The sequence below is a fragment of the Rattus norvegicus genome, chromosome 4, assembly GCF_021556685.1.
Source record: "Rattus norvegicus strain SHRSP/BbbUtx chromosome 4, alternate assembly SHRSP_T2T, whole genome shotgun sequence".
NCBI classification, from domain to species: Eukaryota; Metazoa; Chordata; class Mammalia; order Rodentia; family Muridae; genus Rattus; species Rattus norvegicus.
Genome location: NC_141537.1, coordinates 118,480,041 through 118,496,667, shown reverse-complemented (window position 1 = coordinate 118,496,667; position 16,627 = coordinate 118,480,041). Strand labels below are relative to the sequence as shown.

Below are 16,627 nucleotides of genomic sequence, written 5' to 3'. Positions count from 1 at the left end.
CAAATTTAAACAATATCTTTCTACAAATCCAGCACTACAAAGGATAATAAATGGTAAAGCCCAACATAAGGAGGCAAGCTATACCCTAGAAGAAGCAAGAAACTAATCGTCTTGGCAACAAAACAAAGAGAATGAAAGCACACAAACATAACCTCGCATCCATATATGAATATAACGGGAAGCAATAATTACTATTCCTTAATATCTCTCAACATCAATGGCCTCAACTCCCCAATAAAAAGACATAGATTAACAAACTGGATATGCAACGAGGACCCTGCATTCTGCTGCCTACAGGAAACACACCTCAGAGACAAAGACAGACATTACCTCAGAGTGAAAGGCTGGAAAACAATGAAAGCTGTGCTAAGAGGAAAACTCATAGCGCTGAGTGCCTGCAGAAAGAAACAGGAAAGAGCATATGTCAGCAGCTTGACAGCACACCTAAAAGCTCTAGAACAAAAAGAAGCAAATACACCCAGGAGGAGTAGAAGGCAGGAAATAATCAAACTCAGAGCGGAAATCAACCAAGTAGAAACAAAAAGGACCATAAAAAGAATCAACAGAACCAAAAGTTGGTTCTTTGAGAAAATCAACAAGATAGATAAACCCTTAGCCAGACTAACGAGAGGACCCAGAGACTGTGTCCAAATTAACAAAATCAGAAATGAGAAGGGAGACATAACTACAGATTCAGAGGAAATTCAAAAAATCATCAGATCTTACTATAAAAGCCTATATTCAACAAAACTTGAAAATCTACAGGAAATGGACAATTTCCTAGACAGATACCAGGTACCGAAGTTAAATCAGTAACAGATAAACCAGTTAAACAACCCCATAACTCCTAAGGAAATAGAAGCAGTCATTAAAGGTCTCCCAACCAAAAAGAGCCCAGGTCCAGACAGGTTTAGTGCAGAATTCTATCAAACCTTCATAGAAGACCTCATACCAATATTATCCAAACTATTCCACAAAATTGAAACAGATGGATCACTACCAAATACCTTCTAGAAGCCACAATTACTCTTATACCTAAACCACACAAAGACACAACAAAGAAAGAGAACTTCAGACCAATTTCCCTTATGAATATCGACGCAAAAATACTCAACAAAATTCTGGCAAACCGAATCCAAGAGCACATCAAAACAATCATCCACCATGACCAAGTAGGCTTCATCCCAGGCATGCAGGGATGGTTTAATATACGGAAAACCATCAACGTGATCCATTATATAAACAAACTGAAAAAACAAAACCACATGATCATTTCATTAGACGCTGAGAAAGCATTTGACAAAATTCAACACCCCTTCATGATAAAAGTCCTGGAAAGAATAGGAATTCAAGGCCCATACCTGAACATAGTAAAAGCCATATACAGCAAACCAGTTGCTAACATTAAACTAAATGGAGAGAAACTTGAAGCAATCCCACTAAAATCAGGGACTAGACAAGGCTGCCCACTCTCTCCCTACTTATTCAATATAGTTCTTGAAGTTCTAGCCAGAGCAATCAGACAACAAAAGGAGGTCAAGGGGATACAGAACGGAAAAGAAGAAGTCAAAATATCACCATTTGCAGATAATATGATAGTATATTTAAGTGATCCCAAAAGTTCCACCAGAGAACTACTAAAGCTGATAAACAACTTCAGCAAAGTGGCTGGGTATAAAATTAACTCAAATAAATCGGTTGCCTTCCTCTATACAAAAGAGAAACAAGCCAAGAAAGAAATTAGGGAAATGACACTCTTCATAATAGACCCAAATAATATAAAGTACCTCGGTGTGACTTTAACCAAGCAAGTAAAAGATCTGTACAATAAGAACTTCAAGACACTGAAGAAGGAAATTGAAGAAGACTTCAGAAGATGGAAAGATCTCCCATGCTCATGGATTGGCAGGATTAATATAGTAAAAATGGCCATTTTACCAAAGCGATCTACAGATTCAATGCAATCCCCATCAAAATACCAATCCAATTCTTCAAAGAGTTAGACAGAACAATTTGCAAATTCATCTGGAATAACAAAAAACCCAGGATAGCTAAAGCTATCCTCAACAATAAAAGGACTTCAGGGGGAATCACTATCCCTGAACTCAAGCAGTATTACAGAGCAATAGTGATAAAAACTGCATGGTATTGGTACAGAGACAGACAGATAGACCAATGGAATAGAATTGAAGACCCAGAAATGAACCCACACACCTATGGTCACTTGATTTTTGACAAAGGAGCCAAAACCATCCAATGGAAAAAAGATAGCATTTTCAGCAAATGGTGCTGGTTCAACTGGAGGTCAACATGTAGAAGAATGCAGATCGATCCATGCTTATCACCCTGTACAAAGCTTAAGTCCAAGTGGATCAAGGACCTCCACATCAAACCAGACACACTCAAACTAATAGAAGAAAAACTAGGGAAGCATCTGGAACACATGGGCACTGGAAAAAATTTCCTAAACAAAACACCAATGGCTTACGCTCTAAGATCAAGAATCGACAAATGGGATCTCATAAAACTGCAAAGCTTCTGTAAGGCAAAGGACACTGTGGTTAGGACAAAACGGCAACCAACAGATTGGGAAAAGATCTTTACCAATCCTACAACAGATAGAGGCCTTATATCCAAAATATACAAAGAACTCAAGAAGTTAGACCGCAGGGAGTCAAATAACCCTATTAAAAAATGGGGTTCAGAGCTAAACGAAGAATTCACAGCTGAGGAATGCCGAATGGCTGAGAAACACCTAAAGAAATGTTCAACATCTCTAGTCATAAGGGAAATGCAAATCAAAACAACCCTGAGATTTCACCTCACACCAGTGAGAATGGCTAAGATCAAAAACTCAGGGGACAACAGATGCTGGCGAGGATGTGGAGAAAGAGGAACACTCCTCCATTGTTGGTGGGATTGCATACTGGTACAACCATTCTGGAAATCAGTCTGGAGGATCCTCAGAAAATTGGACATTGAACTGCCTGAGGATCCAGCTATACCTCTCTTGGGCATATACCCAAAAGATGCCCCAACATGTAAAAAAGACACGTGCTCCACTATGTTCATCGCAGCCTTATTTATAATAGCCAGAAGCTGGAAAGAACCCAGATGCCCTTCAACAGAGGAATGGATACAGAAAATGTGGTACATCTACACAATGGAATATTACTCAGCTATCAAAAACAACGAGTTTATGAAATCCGTAGGCAAATGGTTGGAACTGGAAAATATCATCCTGAGTGAGCTAACCCAATCACAGAAAGACAGACATGGTATGCACTCATTGATAAGTGGCTATTAGCCCAAATGCTTGAATTACCCTAGATGCCTAGAACAAATGAAACTCAAGACGGATGATCAAAATGTGAATGCTTCACTCCTTCTTTAAAAGGGGAACAAGAATACCCTTGGCAGGGAAGAGAGAGGCAAAGATTAAAACAGAGACTGAAGGAACACCCATTCAGAGCCTGCCCCACATGTGGCCCATACATATACAGCCACCCAATTAGACAAGATGGATGAAGCAAAGAAGTGCAGGCCGACAGGAGCCGGATGTAGATCGCTCCTGAGAGACACAGCGAGAATACAGCAAATACAGAGGCGAATGCCAGCAGCAAACCACTGAACTGAGAATAGGACCCCCGTTGAAGGAATCAGAGAAAGAACTGGAAGAGCTTGAAGGGGCTCGAGACCCCATATGTACAACAATGCCAAGCAACCAGAGCTTCCAGGGACTAAGCCACTACCTAAAGACTATACATGGACTGACCCTGGACTCTGACCTCATAGGTAGCAATGAATATCCTAGTAAGAGCACCAGTGGAAGGGGAAGTCCTGGGTCCTGCTAAGACTGAACCCCCAGTGAACTAGACTGGTGGGGGGAGGGCGGCAGTGGGGGGAGGGTTGGGAGGGGAACACCCATAAGGAAGGGGAGGGGGGAGGGGGATGTTTGCCCGGATACCGGGAAAGGGAATAACACTCGAAATGTATATAAGAAATACTCAAGTTAATAAAAAAAATAAAATAAAATGTAAAAAAAAAAAAGTTTGGTTTCTGGGGTCAAACTGCATCCTCAGGACTCACTATACTTTATGTTGTTTTTCTCCAGCCAGTTGTGAATGCACCAGATGAAATTTGAAATATTTGTTTTCTTCCCCAACAAAACAATCACTGGACTTTACTATTAGTCTTAACATCAACCTGAAAAGAAACCTAGAAAAAAAGTTGAAATTAGCAAACTTATTCTTTTACCCTTTGGTAACTTTATTAGGCTGTGACTATTTGACTTTCCCCACTTAGACTGAGTGCTTGAGCCTTAGTGAGAGAGGAAGTACTTAGTCCTGCTGGGACTAGATATCCCAGGGAGGGATGGTACCCAAGGGAGCTTCCTCTTCTCTGAGGAAAAGGGAATAGGGTAAGAGGAAGAGGGATTTTCAAGGGCAGGACTAAGAGGAGAGGGCAGAAGGGGAGCTGCAATTGAGATGTAATATGAATAAAAAAATAAATTATGGGAAAATTTTATAGGTTATTTTGAAAATTAAAATTTCTTAAAATGATGAGCACATCTCAAAGGTTTGTACATTAAGAATATCAGAGGTTGTTGGATATTCTAATTGTCTTTCTCCTCAGAGTCTTCTTTGACTATATACCTTTTCTGTAACTTTGTGAGCTGCCTTTTAGCATTTACTTCCTAGCCTTCAATTAGCTGACAGTTTCTTCACTGATTTTCTTTTTCAATTTTCAAAGTGAATCTCTGAGTCAGGACTTGGTGCCATGCTGCACTCAGTGAGTCCCTCCTGACAAGACAGGACGGAGGGTGGAGAAAGTGGCAAATGTCAAATGAGCTGGTGCTGCTTGCCACAGCACAGCTCAACTTGCCAGCAGACTTCCTGACTCACCAGAGTCTGGCCCCACCCACAAGCAACAGGAGCTGGTGAGGGGATTTGGTTCTGTGTGAGGTGAACCAGGCTCTCCTTATCTCTTGGATGATGCTGGGACTGCCCTGCAGAACCCCAGGCTGGGACACTTTGATGCTGACACAGGCCACTGTGAGACTGAAAACCCGCTGTCCAGAAACAAGTCCACGAAGGACTGGTCCATGTCTGTGTCTGCCTTTTCCACTCGGCTGTGACTCCCGTCAGAGTCCATGGCTCTAGAGGCCTCACCATGGACATGTGAGATTGTCCTGTCCACACATCAGTGTTCCTTCTCACCTGTCAGGCAGTGTCTGAGGATTTGTGCATGTCAGCCTATCCTGCTGTGTCTCTTGTCACTAAAAGAGGTACTGCTGATCGGGACTGTTTCATTCTCGTATTTCTCTTATTGCCTTATGAGAGTTTATAGAATATAAAGAAGAAATCACTCTCCTCTCTGTAGCAGCCTTGGATAAAATTGCGAAGTAGTTGCTTACTAGCTTAAGTATATTATATTTTAATTGAATTCTTATTTTTTTAATATTTATAGTTATTACAATTTTTTCATGTATTTATAAGATAATTACCCTAGAAGATCATTTTTTTCTTTTTTTTTTTTTTCGGAGCTGGGGACCGAAAGAGCAAGCGCTCTACCACTGAGCTAAATCCCCAACCCCTAGAAGATCATTTTTTGAGACTATTAAATCACAGTTACAGAGATTTTAATACATTTATTTATTTTTTCTAATAATACAAATAAAATTTTCTGTGTTATGCCTAAGAGACTTGTCATATTTAACTCCTTTAAAGCAGAATAATTAGGTGTCTGCCTATAAATTTTCTTCTAAGCAAATGACTGCTTACTGAGCCATGCCTAGTTCAGCTCTATTCTATTTCTTTTCATTGGTTGTCAGACAATATTTCTTGACATTGTCACCAAACCTCTGAGAATTCAGTAGAAGCTATGAACCTCTTGTTAAAGGGAAGTGTGCACATGCACGCGTGCACATGCGTACGCGTGTGTGCACACACACATGTACACACACACATACACACACGTACATACACATGCATGCACACACACTCTACAATTACTATAAGGATAATAGCTATGCTATGCCTGCCCCTCTGCTAAGCTCCTTTATATGTGTGACTTGGCTTAATGTTTATCACCACAGTATAAGAAATTATCTGCTATTCTAATTTTTGATTCAATGATTTTTAAAGACATAAACAAAGATAAGTAATCTGTTGAACTCAGGAATTAGTAGAGAAGTAGTGCTCCAGTTCTGGTACTGTTGTTATTGTTGTCATCATAGCACGCCCCATACACACACAGGGCTGTTCCCTTAAAATCCTTACAACCTGTAACCCAGAAATTTCTGTTATTATTTATAGGTCTGTGTTTCTAGTGAATCTTGATTTTTATGTAATTTGTTTAATTGAAACATAATAATTTTTGAGCATTTACTACTCTTTAATGTGTAAAACATTTATTTATGTAAGGGTATTAGAAACATGCTGGGATTTTTTATGGGTTTTTTGTTTCATTTAATTTTTTACTTATTTACTTTATTTCCTGCTCACTACCCCTCCTGAAAAGCTACTGTTTCTAATAATTGTTAGGCTTTGAAATTGGATCCTTATCTAAGGCATTTACTGTCTTTACTATCATTGTGGGATTGTCCGTATTATAGGACTGTGGTTCCGTAATAACATGCTTGACAAGCAAGAACAAGGTCTTAGGTTTGATCCTCAATACTGATAAAATGAAGAGGAAAAACTACAGATATGAAGTTGAATTTACAGTAATTAGACATTTCCACATGTGATTTGTAGAGATTAATCTCTTCACTTCATCATATCTGGCTTAATTATCATTCTCTGCTTCTCTTTATAAAAAGGCAAATCAAAGGCTGGGATGTCTTGTGGGAACCTGAGGGTTTGGTATGTCATGGAAATCATGTCTCTGAAGTCACTGAGAGCTCAGTGCAAAGCACATGCAGACTCCTGAGTCAGTTTATCTGTCATCCAGCCTGGTGTTCAGTGGGGAGCAGCAGGAGTGTAGACCTAGCTCACGAGCCTTCCAGTGCGATGGCACGGGGAGTCGAGTTTGACATAGGCAGGACAGCGGAACATCCCAATCCTGGGCTCCTCCTGATAGCCAGGACTTGAATGAAAAAAGTGAGGCAACACTGGCTTGAATGATGCAGGACTACTCCAGGCAGTCGTCAGCCTCGGAGAAAGTGTGCAGACTGAACACTCAACAAGGCTGTTGGGAAGAGAGGCCGTGGCTGTAACTGAAGAGCTTGTTCCAACAAGAGCATCATGTGAAGTAATTACACATCTGGGATGCGCAGTTCCTGCACTCCAGGTTACCAGATCTGATCTGATCTGACTGCACATCACTGCTGATGCGCAGGCAGGGTCTGCTGTGTCAGGCATTACATCAGCCTGCTCTTCCTGGATGTTTGCCCAGTTGAGAACTTTACTCTTTCGAGTGGGTTTCTTAGACCTCCTTTGGATAATGTTGGATTCTAAATTGCATATGAGTTTTCTTCTCAAAGCAAACAGCCACTTTACTAAGGTTGACTGTGTTTGGAGTTGATCTCTTTTCTTATGCACCCTCCCCCCATGAAATGTCTGCAATAAGAGTATTTGTATGCAGGTATATACTACATTTATACTGTATTTAAATTAATGTATTGATTATGATTCTTTCATATGATGCTTCCTTGTCTCTTTGGTCTAATTTGGCATTATTTTTAAAAACTGTGACTGTGATTTTATGTAAATCTGTTATGGTTTCAAAATGAGTGGAAAGGAAGAGGCAAAACCAAATGAGTGGTAATCTTTGTTCGTGCCTCATCTTTTGAATTTGTCCTGTATAGTATTCCACTTTTCTAGCTAGACGTGAAAAATAAAAAGACTATTCCAGCAGTTCTATAGGTTCTTAACTTCCATATTGAAGAATATATATCTGAAAGGAAAATACTTCTTTTCATGTTTTTTTTCCCAAGTACTTGAGCTGCTTTTATTGTAAATAGTAGATGGATAGGAAACACCCATCATGCTTTGACTTCACAAGAATTGCAATTACAGTGACTCCCAGATCTTGACTGTGCCATGTGCTTGTCTGTGTGGAAAGATCTTCAGACTTTTTGATTTCCTAATAGACAGGGCTCAGAGATGGTAAATTTGACATTCTTGGGTGGTAGTAGCATTCGTCCCTGTAGTCCTTTGCTATTTCTTTCTTGATAAAGATGTGGAAGCCAGAATTCTAAGAGAGCATTGTCTCAGGTGCTACTGAGAGCTGCAGATAGCATCTGTGTGGGCCTCCGTGACCTTTGAGGAAACAGGTGGAGGGAAGAAAAGTTGGAATTTTTAAAGCAGCATAGAAATGAAAGTTCAGAAGACTGAAGAGAAGGAACACATATGCAAATGTCCCTTTCCATCTGCAGTGAGCCTCATCCAGGTGGACATCGTCTTATCTCCCAATACTGCTGTGCCTTTTTCAGCCAAATTCTGATCCAGGCAGCAGCTGCTGCTAGTGGTGTGCATGCGTGTGTGTCGTGTAGGAGGTTGGCACTCACGAGATAATACAAATAATCAGTGAGGGAATAATTAATGATGTGGCAGGGAATATTTTTGATAAATGCTTAGGGAATGAGGTGACAGGCGTGAAATTAGAAAATTCCTTCAGTGATCTGAAATATAAATAGCTTTCGGAACTGAAAAGAGTTTCTCAGCTGAAGATTTTATTGTGTTGAGAGGAAAAACTTTTTTCTTTTCCCCCCTCCCTTCCTCCTTTGCAAGTTGTTTGTCCATTCACAAAACAAATACTCTGAAGCCCAGAGCGGCTCATGGGAATAAATTTCAGGTCGAATTAGTACAGTTTCCTTGCTGTCAGGATGCTGGAATTAATGGTGTTTTGATGACACGAATTTTGAAGGGCCAACAAAGAAACTGAAGGGAGAGAGACATGACTCCTTAGAAGCCCAGGCCTCCTCTCCCCCAGCCTCTCTTGTCTTCCCTGTCATCCGTCTGCCAATCTCCCTGTCCATGGTTAGTTAAAGGCGCTTTTTATCCTCTTTTCTTTCCCACAGAGTTTGCCAGATCCGGCCCGGTGCCTGGGTTCCAGGAGGACACGCTGCAGTTGGCCTTCATCGACTTGAGACAAGTAAGTCTTTGTGTTTTTGTTTTTTGTTTTTCTTTTAAGATGTGTGACTGAAGACCATCAGGTCTTAAGGAAAAGGGGAGGGGAGGGGGTTTGGCATTGGTGATTCACACTGGAGACCTAAGGGCTTTTCCCTGTGTTTGAGGCCACCTCTTTTATTTAGCTATCTGAGATCCTTAGCAATGGTGGAGTAAAGATTTTGTGGGTAGAAGGGTAGGCAGGGGGTGGGAGGAGGGATCCATAGAGTAAGAGGGACTCAAGTGACCCTCAAGTGATGCGATCCATTGTGTGGCCATTGACTTCTGCAGACACAGCGAAAAGATGACTCGTCAAACCCATGCTAAGCAGGTGCACTGATGCAGAGACTGCCCGCCTAGAGTACTTTGTGTGTGGATAATGTGGCCAGTAGTGTTGAAGGAAAATGAAATGTTTTGCTTTCTGGGTTGTTAGTCTGGTTTGTTGACTTTTCTTTGCTGCCTCCTTTGTAGAATGTACTCAGCCATCAGCAACAGTGAGGTGCTTACAGATGGTTTGCAAGGGTTCTGACCAGTCGTGCTAGCCTGGTGGGAAGTCCTGTTACAGCATCCTGATGAAGGCTGGTACTTAGGTCTACCTGAGCTTTGACAAGCCCGTAAGATGGAAAGGCCACCCATAGGGCTGTTCTTGCAGACTAGAAAGGGTGGGTTGGTGGGCCCTGGTGTTTTGGGTATAGTAGAACAAGGTGGGTGGGGGCCAAAAGGGAGAGCTGTAACTGCTCTGTCATCTCTTCACTCTGAAGATGGATGGGGTTGGATAGAAAGTGTGAATGAAGTAAGCATCAATGACTGATGTTTCTCTCCTATTAAAACAATCTTTTTTTGTCTGTTTTAGAAGGGGGCTGGCTTTGTTTCTCCTGCCATAATGATGCAGTGCCTCTTGTTTTCAAAGCTGACATAGTTTGCATTCTGAAAACTTGTAGATGCCCAGAGTGTTTCTTAAAGCTGTAGAACCCCTTGTCTGGGTAACCTCCTTACCACTGTGCCTGGATTCCTGCCGGAATAGCTTTTAACCCGTAATGGATGGCCTGAGCTAGCCCTAGACCCTTGTGGATGGGCGGTGTAATCTGTCATTGATGACAATTCCGGAAAGCCCTGTTCAGCAGAATCATGTGTCTATAGTCCGCCTAGGGTTGAGGATTCAGGCCACGTCCCAGAAACGTGTGTCAACTTAATATTTGGGGGCTGGGTTAGGGGTTCTCCTTTTCGTACAGCTTTCCTAGCATTGTCAGAAATGGGACTGAATACTTTCCACCTCTAGATTTGAGATGCTCAAGTTTTAGTCTTTGATCTAAGATGTAAAGAGTGAAATTTTGTTTTAGGGTTCAGTAGGAATCCATTCCCTTCCTCTGGAATTTGTTCTCCAAAACCTCTAAGCCAGTTCAAGCTTCTTGGAAAACAGAAAGTGTTTTTCATTGGAAAGACATATCCAAGAAAAAGTCTTTCTTTTTTTCACTGTTCATGTAAAGAAAATGTTATCATTCTCAATAGTTTGTGACATTGACACCTATAGGAAGCAATTAGTGTTCAAAGAAAATGTGATCTGATGGTAAATGGAAAGCACATCCGGTGTGGGCTCAAGAACTTGTGAGCCCCGCATGAGCAATGGTGTAGATTCTGAAGGGCCTGTGTGTGCTGCATTTCTACCCCCAGAGCTTCTTTTGTGATATTTAAATAGCAAAAGCTCAAACTACAAAATTTTACTGATAATGACAGACTGTGTCTCTTCTTATTCAATGTGTCATAAATTCTACTTATTCCTTTCTCTGTTCCAGCAGTTGGAAAGGGGTAATTTCCAACCTAGATGATTTGAACAGCATCCTTAGGCTGTTATCAGATAGCTGACATGCTACAAAACAAGCCTTTCACATTCTGGTCTAAAAAGATCTCTTTCTTTTTGTTCATTTAGGTCATTCTCAGATGTTCAAACTACAAGTAAAATTTTATTTGTTCATTACTGTAGGGGACTTAACATAAGATGAGGTGTGGCTACGTATTCTGTGGTTTGTACTCCTCACAGTCCTAAAGCACTATTCTAAATTGGGGGGTGTACCATAAGAACTTGCCATGTTCCCTCCATTTTTGCAGAACACCCAGCCCACACTGTGTGTTGGGTCTCACTTGGGAAGAACTCTACCCAAAGTGACACCTTCACCTCCAAGAAGTCTCATTATTGTGAAGATGGCCATAGCCTGTCTCAGTGCTAGCCCTTTGACTGTGTGTTCATTGCCAGCTCATTTTAGAAGAGGCTTTGGCTCTCTGTTCCTTATGCTACCAGTGTCCTCTTTCCTGGTGCTGGTGTCTTCTCCTATGCAGGAGTGCTCCCTGCTCATCTGGCCTGCAGACGGTCTTATGGACTAAACCTACAGGTCGGACATTCACTAGCCCTGTTCTTCTTTCAGATTTGTCAGCACAGAGATTCTGTCATTCTACAGCTATCTAAACCTTTTTAGGTTTTGATTTTATTATTCAACTTATTAATAGACTTAATTGGGCTTTTACATGTCTGAGATCAAAACAGTAAATGGAGTTAGCAGGGACCAGGACTATGACTCGGCAAGTGAAGCATTCGCCATGAAAACCTGCCTGAGTTTGCTCCCTGGAACCCAAATAAAGGTAGAAGGCAAGAACTAGCTTCACAAAGTTATTCACTGACCTCCATGGTGGCAGGTGTACAACTCCACTCCCCACCCCAACACACACACTAATAATAGTAAATAAAATAATTTAGAATGGTAACGGAAATGCCAGAAGTGAAAGGTAAAGGCAAATGTTTTATGACGTTTCCTATTCAAGTGTCTGTTTATCCAAAAGAAAGCACACACAACAGCCCCCAGAACAACCCCCCAACCACACCCCCCAAAAATTCCACCCAAGTCTAGCAGGAGTTACTTAGTGGAGATTCAAGGGGTTGTTTATAGGGAGTGCCAGCAACTTACAGCAGCTAAGCTATTGCAGAAGAACTGCTCCTGTCCCAATGATTGTTAAATGTTTGCATACCTTCAGAGAGGGGAGGAGAATCACTCCTCCTTTACTTCCAGGAGGAATGCACAAAGGCCAGTCTTGTGGGACTTTCTTGTAGGCAATCACAGGTGCTATGACTTCAAGGTGGCAGTAGCCATATCAGGGAACAGCTGTGTCTGTCCCAAGCAGAGTTCCATAAAAGGTAAAATGTAGGATGTATGCCCATATAAAAGTGGGCTGACCTGGTGTGCCTGAGGATGCAGACTCTTTCAGTGCCTGTCTGCTTTCTAAGTGTGTCATGCCGATCAGGTGCTCATGTTCTCTTGTGTTAGACTTTCAGATGCAATTAGGTGACTGATAATTTAAAACATATTCAAAATATGGACGTTGATGAAAGACTCTGTATAGGCTGTAATAGCAGAGTATAATTGAAAAGCCCTGTAATTTCATTAGAAAGAAGATTAGATGAGGATTATAAAGCTATTCATCCTTTTTTACTCCATTTGCATTTTTTTACTTCTTACAGTAAAAAGTGAAATGACATTTTGAATATACAAGCTTTCATGATATTTCAGACTTAAAATACATTGGCATACACTTTCATTTGTTAAGATTCTAGGATTAGAAAATCTGCTATTAATGATAATGAACTCTGCAGTACAAGTTGAAAGGATTTTTTCTTTAACATTCATATTTATGTTATATAAGTTTAATTTCAGTATAATTTTTCATGCAAAAATATGTATATATTTATTTCATATTCCAAGCTTGGGAAATGTTAAAGCTTGAGGACAAAATAAATTCTCATTTAATGAACCATTTTAAAGTGGTAGCTATACTCCAGGAATTGGTGGCCTCTGTTATTCATCTTTAGGGATTATTGTGGGCCGGCAGTAGGTTCTTGGTGGCCCTTTACTTTCTAACAGTTCTATGGGGAATGTGGAGTAGAAATGCTATTGAACATCAGCACTGGCTTTTCATTCCAGTTCATTTCATCAAACACTGAGTGCTTGCTCTGCGCACAGCTTAAATGGTGCACAGTGAGTACACACTGGGAGTGACTCCTGCCTAAAGATCAAACAGGTAATCACTAAATCCTTGATCCTAACATGGACATGTGGTAAGAATTGTCTTGGAGACAGTAGAATACTGTATGTATTTCAGTTATCTGACTCCCATAACACACTGGCTTGAATCATGTGTGGAGCTCAGAGTTCTATTAATTAGCAGTTCTGGATCACTGAGCAAGTCTCTATACTACAGTCAGCTGCTGCATTGAAAAGACTGACCAATGTAAAGTTCTCAAGACCTATGGCCAGCTCTTCACTGCTCCATGAAGAGCTATCGGCAGCCTGCTCTAGACCTGCTCACACCATTTGGGAAGGGTTCCAAGAGAGAAAGTGGCCAAAAACATCGAGGTCTGTGCTCAGAACTAGCAAATCATCACTTCCACCACATTGTATTGTCTTCAGCTAGTCACAGTGTCAATTCAATGTAAAGAAATTGGGACATAAGCTGCATCTTAAAGTCTAGCTGGAATTGAATACTTATGCATGAAAAGTGCAGATCAGGAGCAAATTGAATTTGTAAGTACAAAAGGGGTCCATTTCAGTCACGAAGAGCTATAAAATATTCAGAGAGGAGAGGTAAACTTAAAGAAAATTAGACTCTGTTTTTCTCTCTATGTTTCTGTGTTTCTGTCTCTGCCTGCCTGCCTGCCTGCCTGCCTGCCTGCCTGCCTGCCTGCCTGCCTGCCTGCCTGCCTGCCTGCCTATCTATCTATCTATCTATCTATCTATCTATCTATCTATCTATCTATCTATCTATCTATCTATCTGTGTGTATAAATGTGTGTGTGTGTGTGTGTGTATCAGTGTGTTTATGTCAATGTGAGTGTGTATTGGTTTAATTAAGATGTAGACTTTTCATTCCTTTGGTTATTAAGATCTTCTTTAACCCCTGTCTCCTAATTTGTCTTATTTTGTCTTTATTCTCTGCTGTTGTTTCTTCATTCAGGAGATCTGATGCAATGCCTTGGCTTGTTCATTCAGCTGTTGTTTCTTGAGAAACTTTTTTAATGTCTGCTTTATCCTCCTTCAGTGCTGTAAAATGTGTTACCCTAGAGTAATTGATGCTGCTGTTATTCGTGTCCTCTGTGAGGACCTCCAACTGTCCATAGAAGTGTTTGCTGTATTTATTTAGCTTACAGTGTTCACCGTCCATGTCTTACAAGCAGTTAACAGTTGCAGATGTCCTTTTCTTGGTAATATTACCTTCTCCTTACCTTCGAAGCCTCAGCAGTTACTTTTGATCTGAGTTAAATGAAGCTGAATGAACAAGCCTGTGGCATTGCATCAGATCTCCTGAATGAAGCTTGTTGGCAAGGCACTTCCACACTGAGCCATCCTAAGATATCTGGGCTTTTTTTAGAATGAGCTGGGGATATTCCCTCTAGGGCACTTATTCCCCAACTTCTTCCTGCATTTAAAGTAAACACAGTGCATTTCCATTGCAGACATAGGCGTTCCTTAAAAACAACTGTAGTGTCTAAAGAGCTACCTGTCCATTTCTTTTTGGTTGTGGAATGGATTGTGGTACTATTTCTGAACATTATGTATTCCTAAAATGAACCTTCCCTCTGTTAATTATTTGAATGCTCGTCTTAATAGAAAATACACTTACATCAAAGGATGATTCTGTGACCCAGCACACATTAAAATATCCTTTGATTCATAGAATAACCATTCTAAACTACTGACTAACTGGGGGACTTTACCAGAGGCAAGTAGGAGTTGGGCAGCCCCATATCTCAAAAGGCCCCAGGTGCAAGTTATCATTTCTTATCACAAATAAGGAGTTGTTAGCATGAAGCTACCTCCCACAAGTGCTTATTCATATTAGTCCTGAACCTGCTGGAATGTGAGGGGCTTTTAGACAGTTTATAAGATTATATTTATTTTATTGTTGTTGTTGTTACTATTACTGTTACTGTTACTATTATGGTTACTATTACTATTGGCAGGCCCTCACCATGTAGCTCAGGTTGGATTTGTACTCTGGATCCTCAACTTCCCAAGTGCTAAAATTATGGAAATTTATCATCATGCCTGGCACAAAGATCCCTGGAGAGTAGTCCTAGTGGCTGTGTAGTAGGGAAATAAATTTATGAAAGAGATAGTCTTGATGGTGGACATCAGAGGGAAGTGTTAAGACCCCTTCATCAGGTGTCTTACTTTTCTATTGCTGCTGGAGACAGCATGACAAAGGCAACTTGTGAAAGAATGCACCAATTGGTGGCTTGCTTACAGTTTGAGAGGGTGAATCCTTGACCATCATGTCAAGAAGCATGGCACTGGGCAAACAGGTACAGCACTGGAGCAGTAGAGGAGAGTTTAGAACTAATCTAAAATTAGAGGCAGAGAAAAGAAGCTGGGTCTGGCATGGGCTTTTGAAACTTCAAAGCCCAACTATAGTGACATACCTCCTCCAACAAAGCCACACCTTTTTTAAATTTTATTTTTCTTGGATATTTTATGTATGTGATGTTATTCCCTTCCCTCCCCACCCCCTTACTCCTCCCCCTGCTTCTTTGAGGATGCTCCCATTCCCACCCACCCACTCTAACCTCAACACCCTGGCATTATCCTACATTGGGGAAACAAGCCTTCACAGGACCAAGGGCTTTTCCAACTATTGATGTCCAATTATGCCATCCTCTGCTACAGATGTGGCTTGAGCCATGGGCCCCTCCATGTGTACTCTTTGGTTGGTGGTTTAGTCCCTGGGAGCTCTGGTGGAATCTAATTGGCTGATATTGTTGTTCTTCCTGTGGGGTTGCAAACCTGTTCCTTTCCTTCAGTCTTTTCTCTAACTCCTCCTTTGGGATCCCCTTGTTCAGTGCAATGGTTAGCTACAACCATCCTCACCTGTATCAGTAGGACTCTGGCAGAGCCTCTAAGGAGACAACCATATCTGGCTCCTGCGAGCAAACACTTCTTGGCATCAGCAATACTGACTGGGTTTGGTGGCTGCATATGGGATGGATCCCCAGGTGGGGCAGTCTCTGGATGACCTTTTCTTCAGTCCCTGACCCACTCTTTGTCCTTGTATTTCCTCCTGTGAATATTTGTTCTCCCTTCTAAGAAGGAATGAAGTATCCACATTTTAGTCTTCCTTCTTCTTGAGCTTCATATGATCTGTGAATTTTTTCTTAGGTATTCCAAGCTTTTGGGCTAATATCCACTTATCAATGAATGCATACCATGTGTGTTCTTTTGTGACTGGGTTACCACACTCAGGTTGGTATTTTTTAATTTTATCCACTTGCCTAAGAATTTCATGTGGTCACTGTTTTTAATAGCTGAGTAGTAGTCCACTTAGTCATGAGGGAAATGCAAATCAAAAAAACCCTGAGATATCACTTCACACCAGTCAGAATGGCTAAGATCAAAAACTCAGGTGACAGTAGATGCTGGCAAGGATGTGGAGAAAGAGGAACACTCCCCCATTGTTGGTGGGATTGCAAGCTGGTA

At 41.1% G+C, this 16,627-nt stretch overlaps 1 protein-coding gene across 1 annotated transcript in view; it reads left to right on the top strand.

The window, feature by feature from the left end:
- The window catches only part of Exoc6b (exocyst complex component 6B), a 455,557-nt gene that overhangs the window by 312,307 nt on the left and 126,623 nt on the right, over window positions 1-16,627 (top strand). The window contains 1 exon segment of the mRNA NM_001109246.3: window positions 9,026-9,099. Within this exon segment, the coding sequence (NP_001102716.1) occupies window positions 9,026-9,099 (74 nt within the window).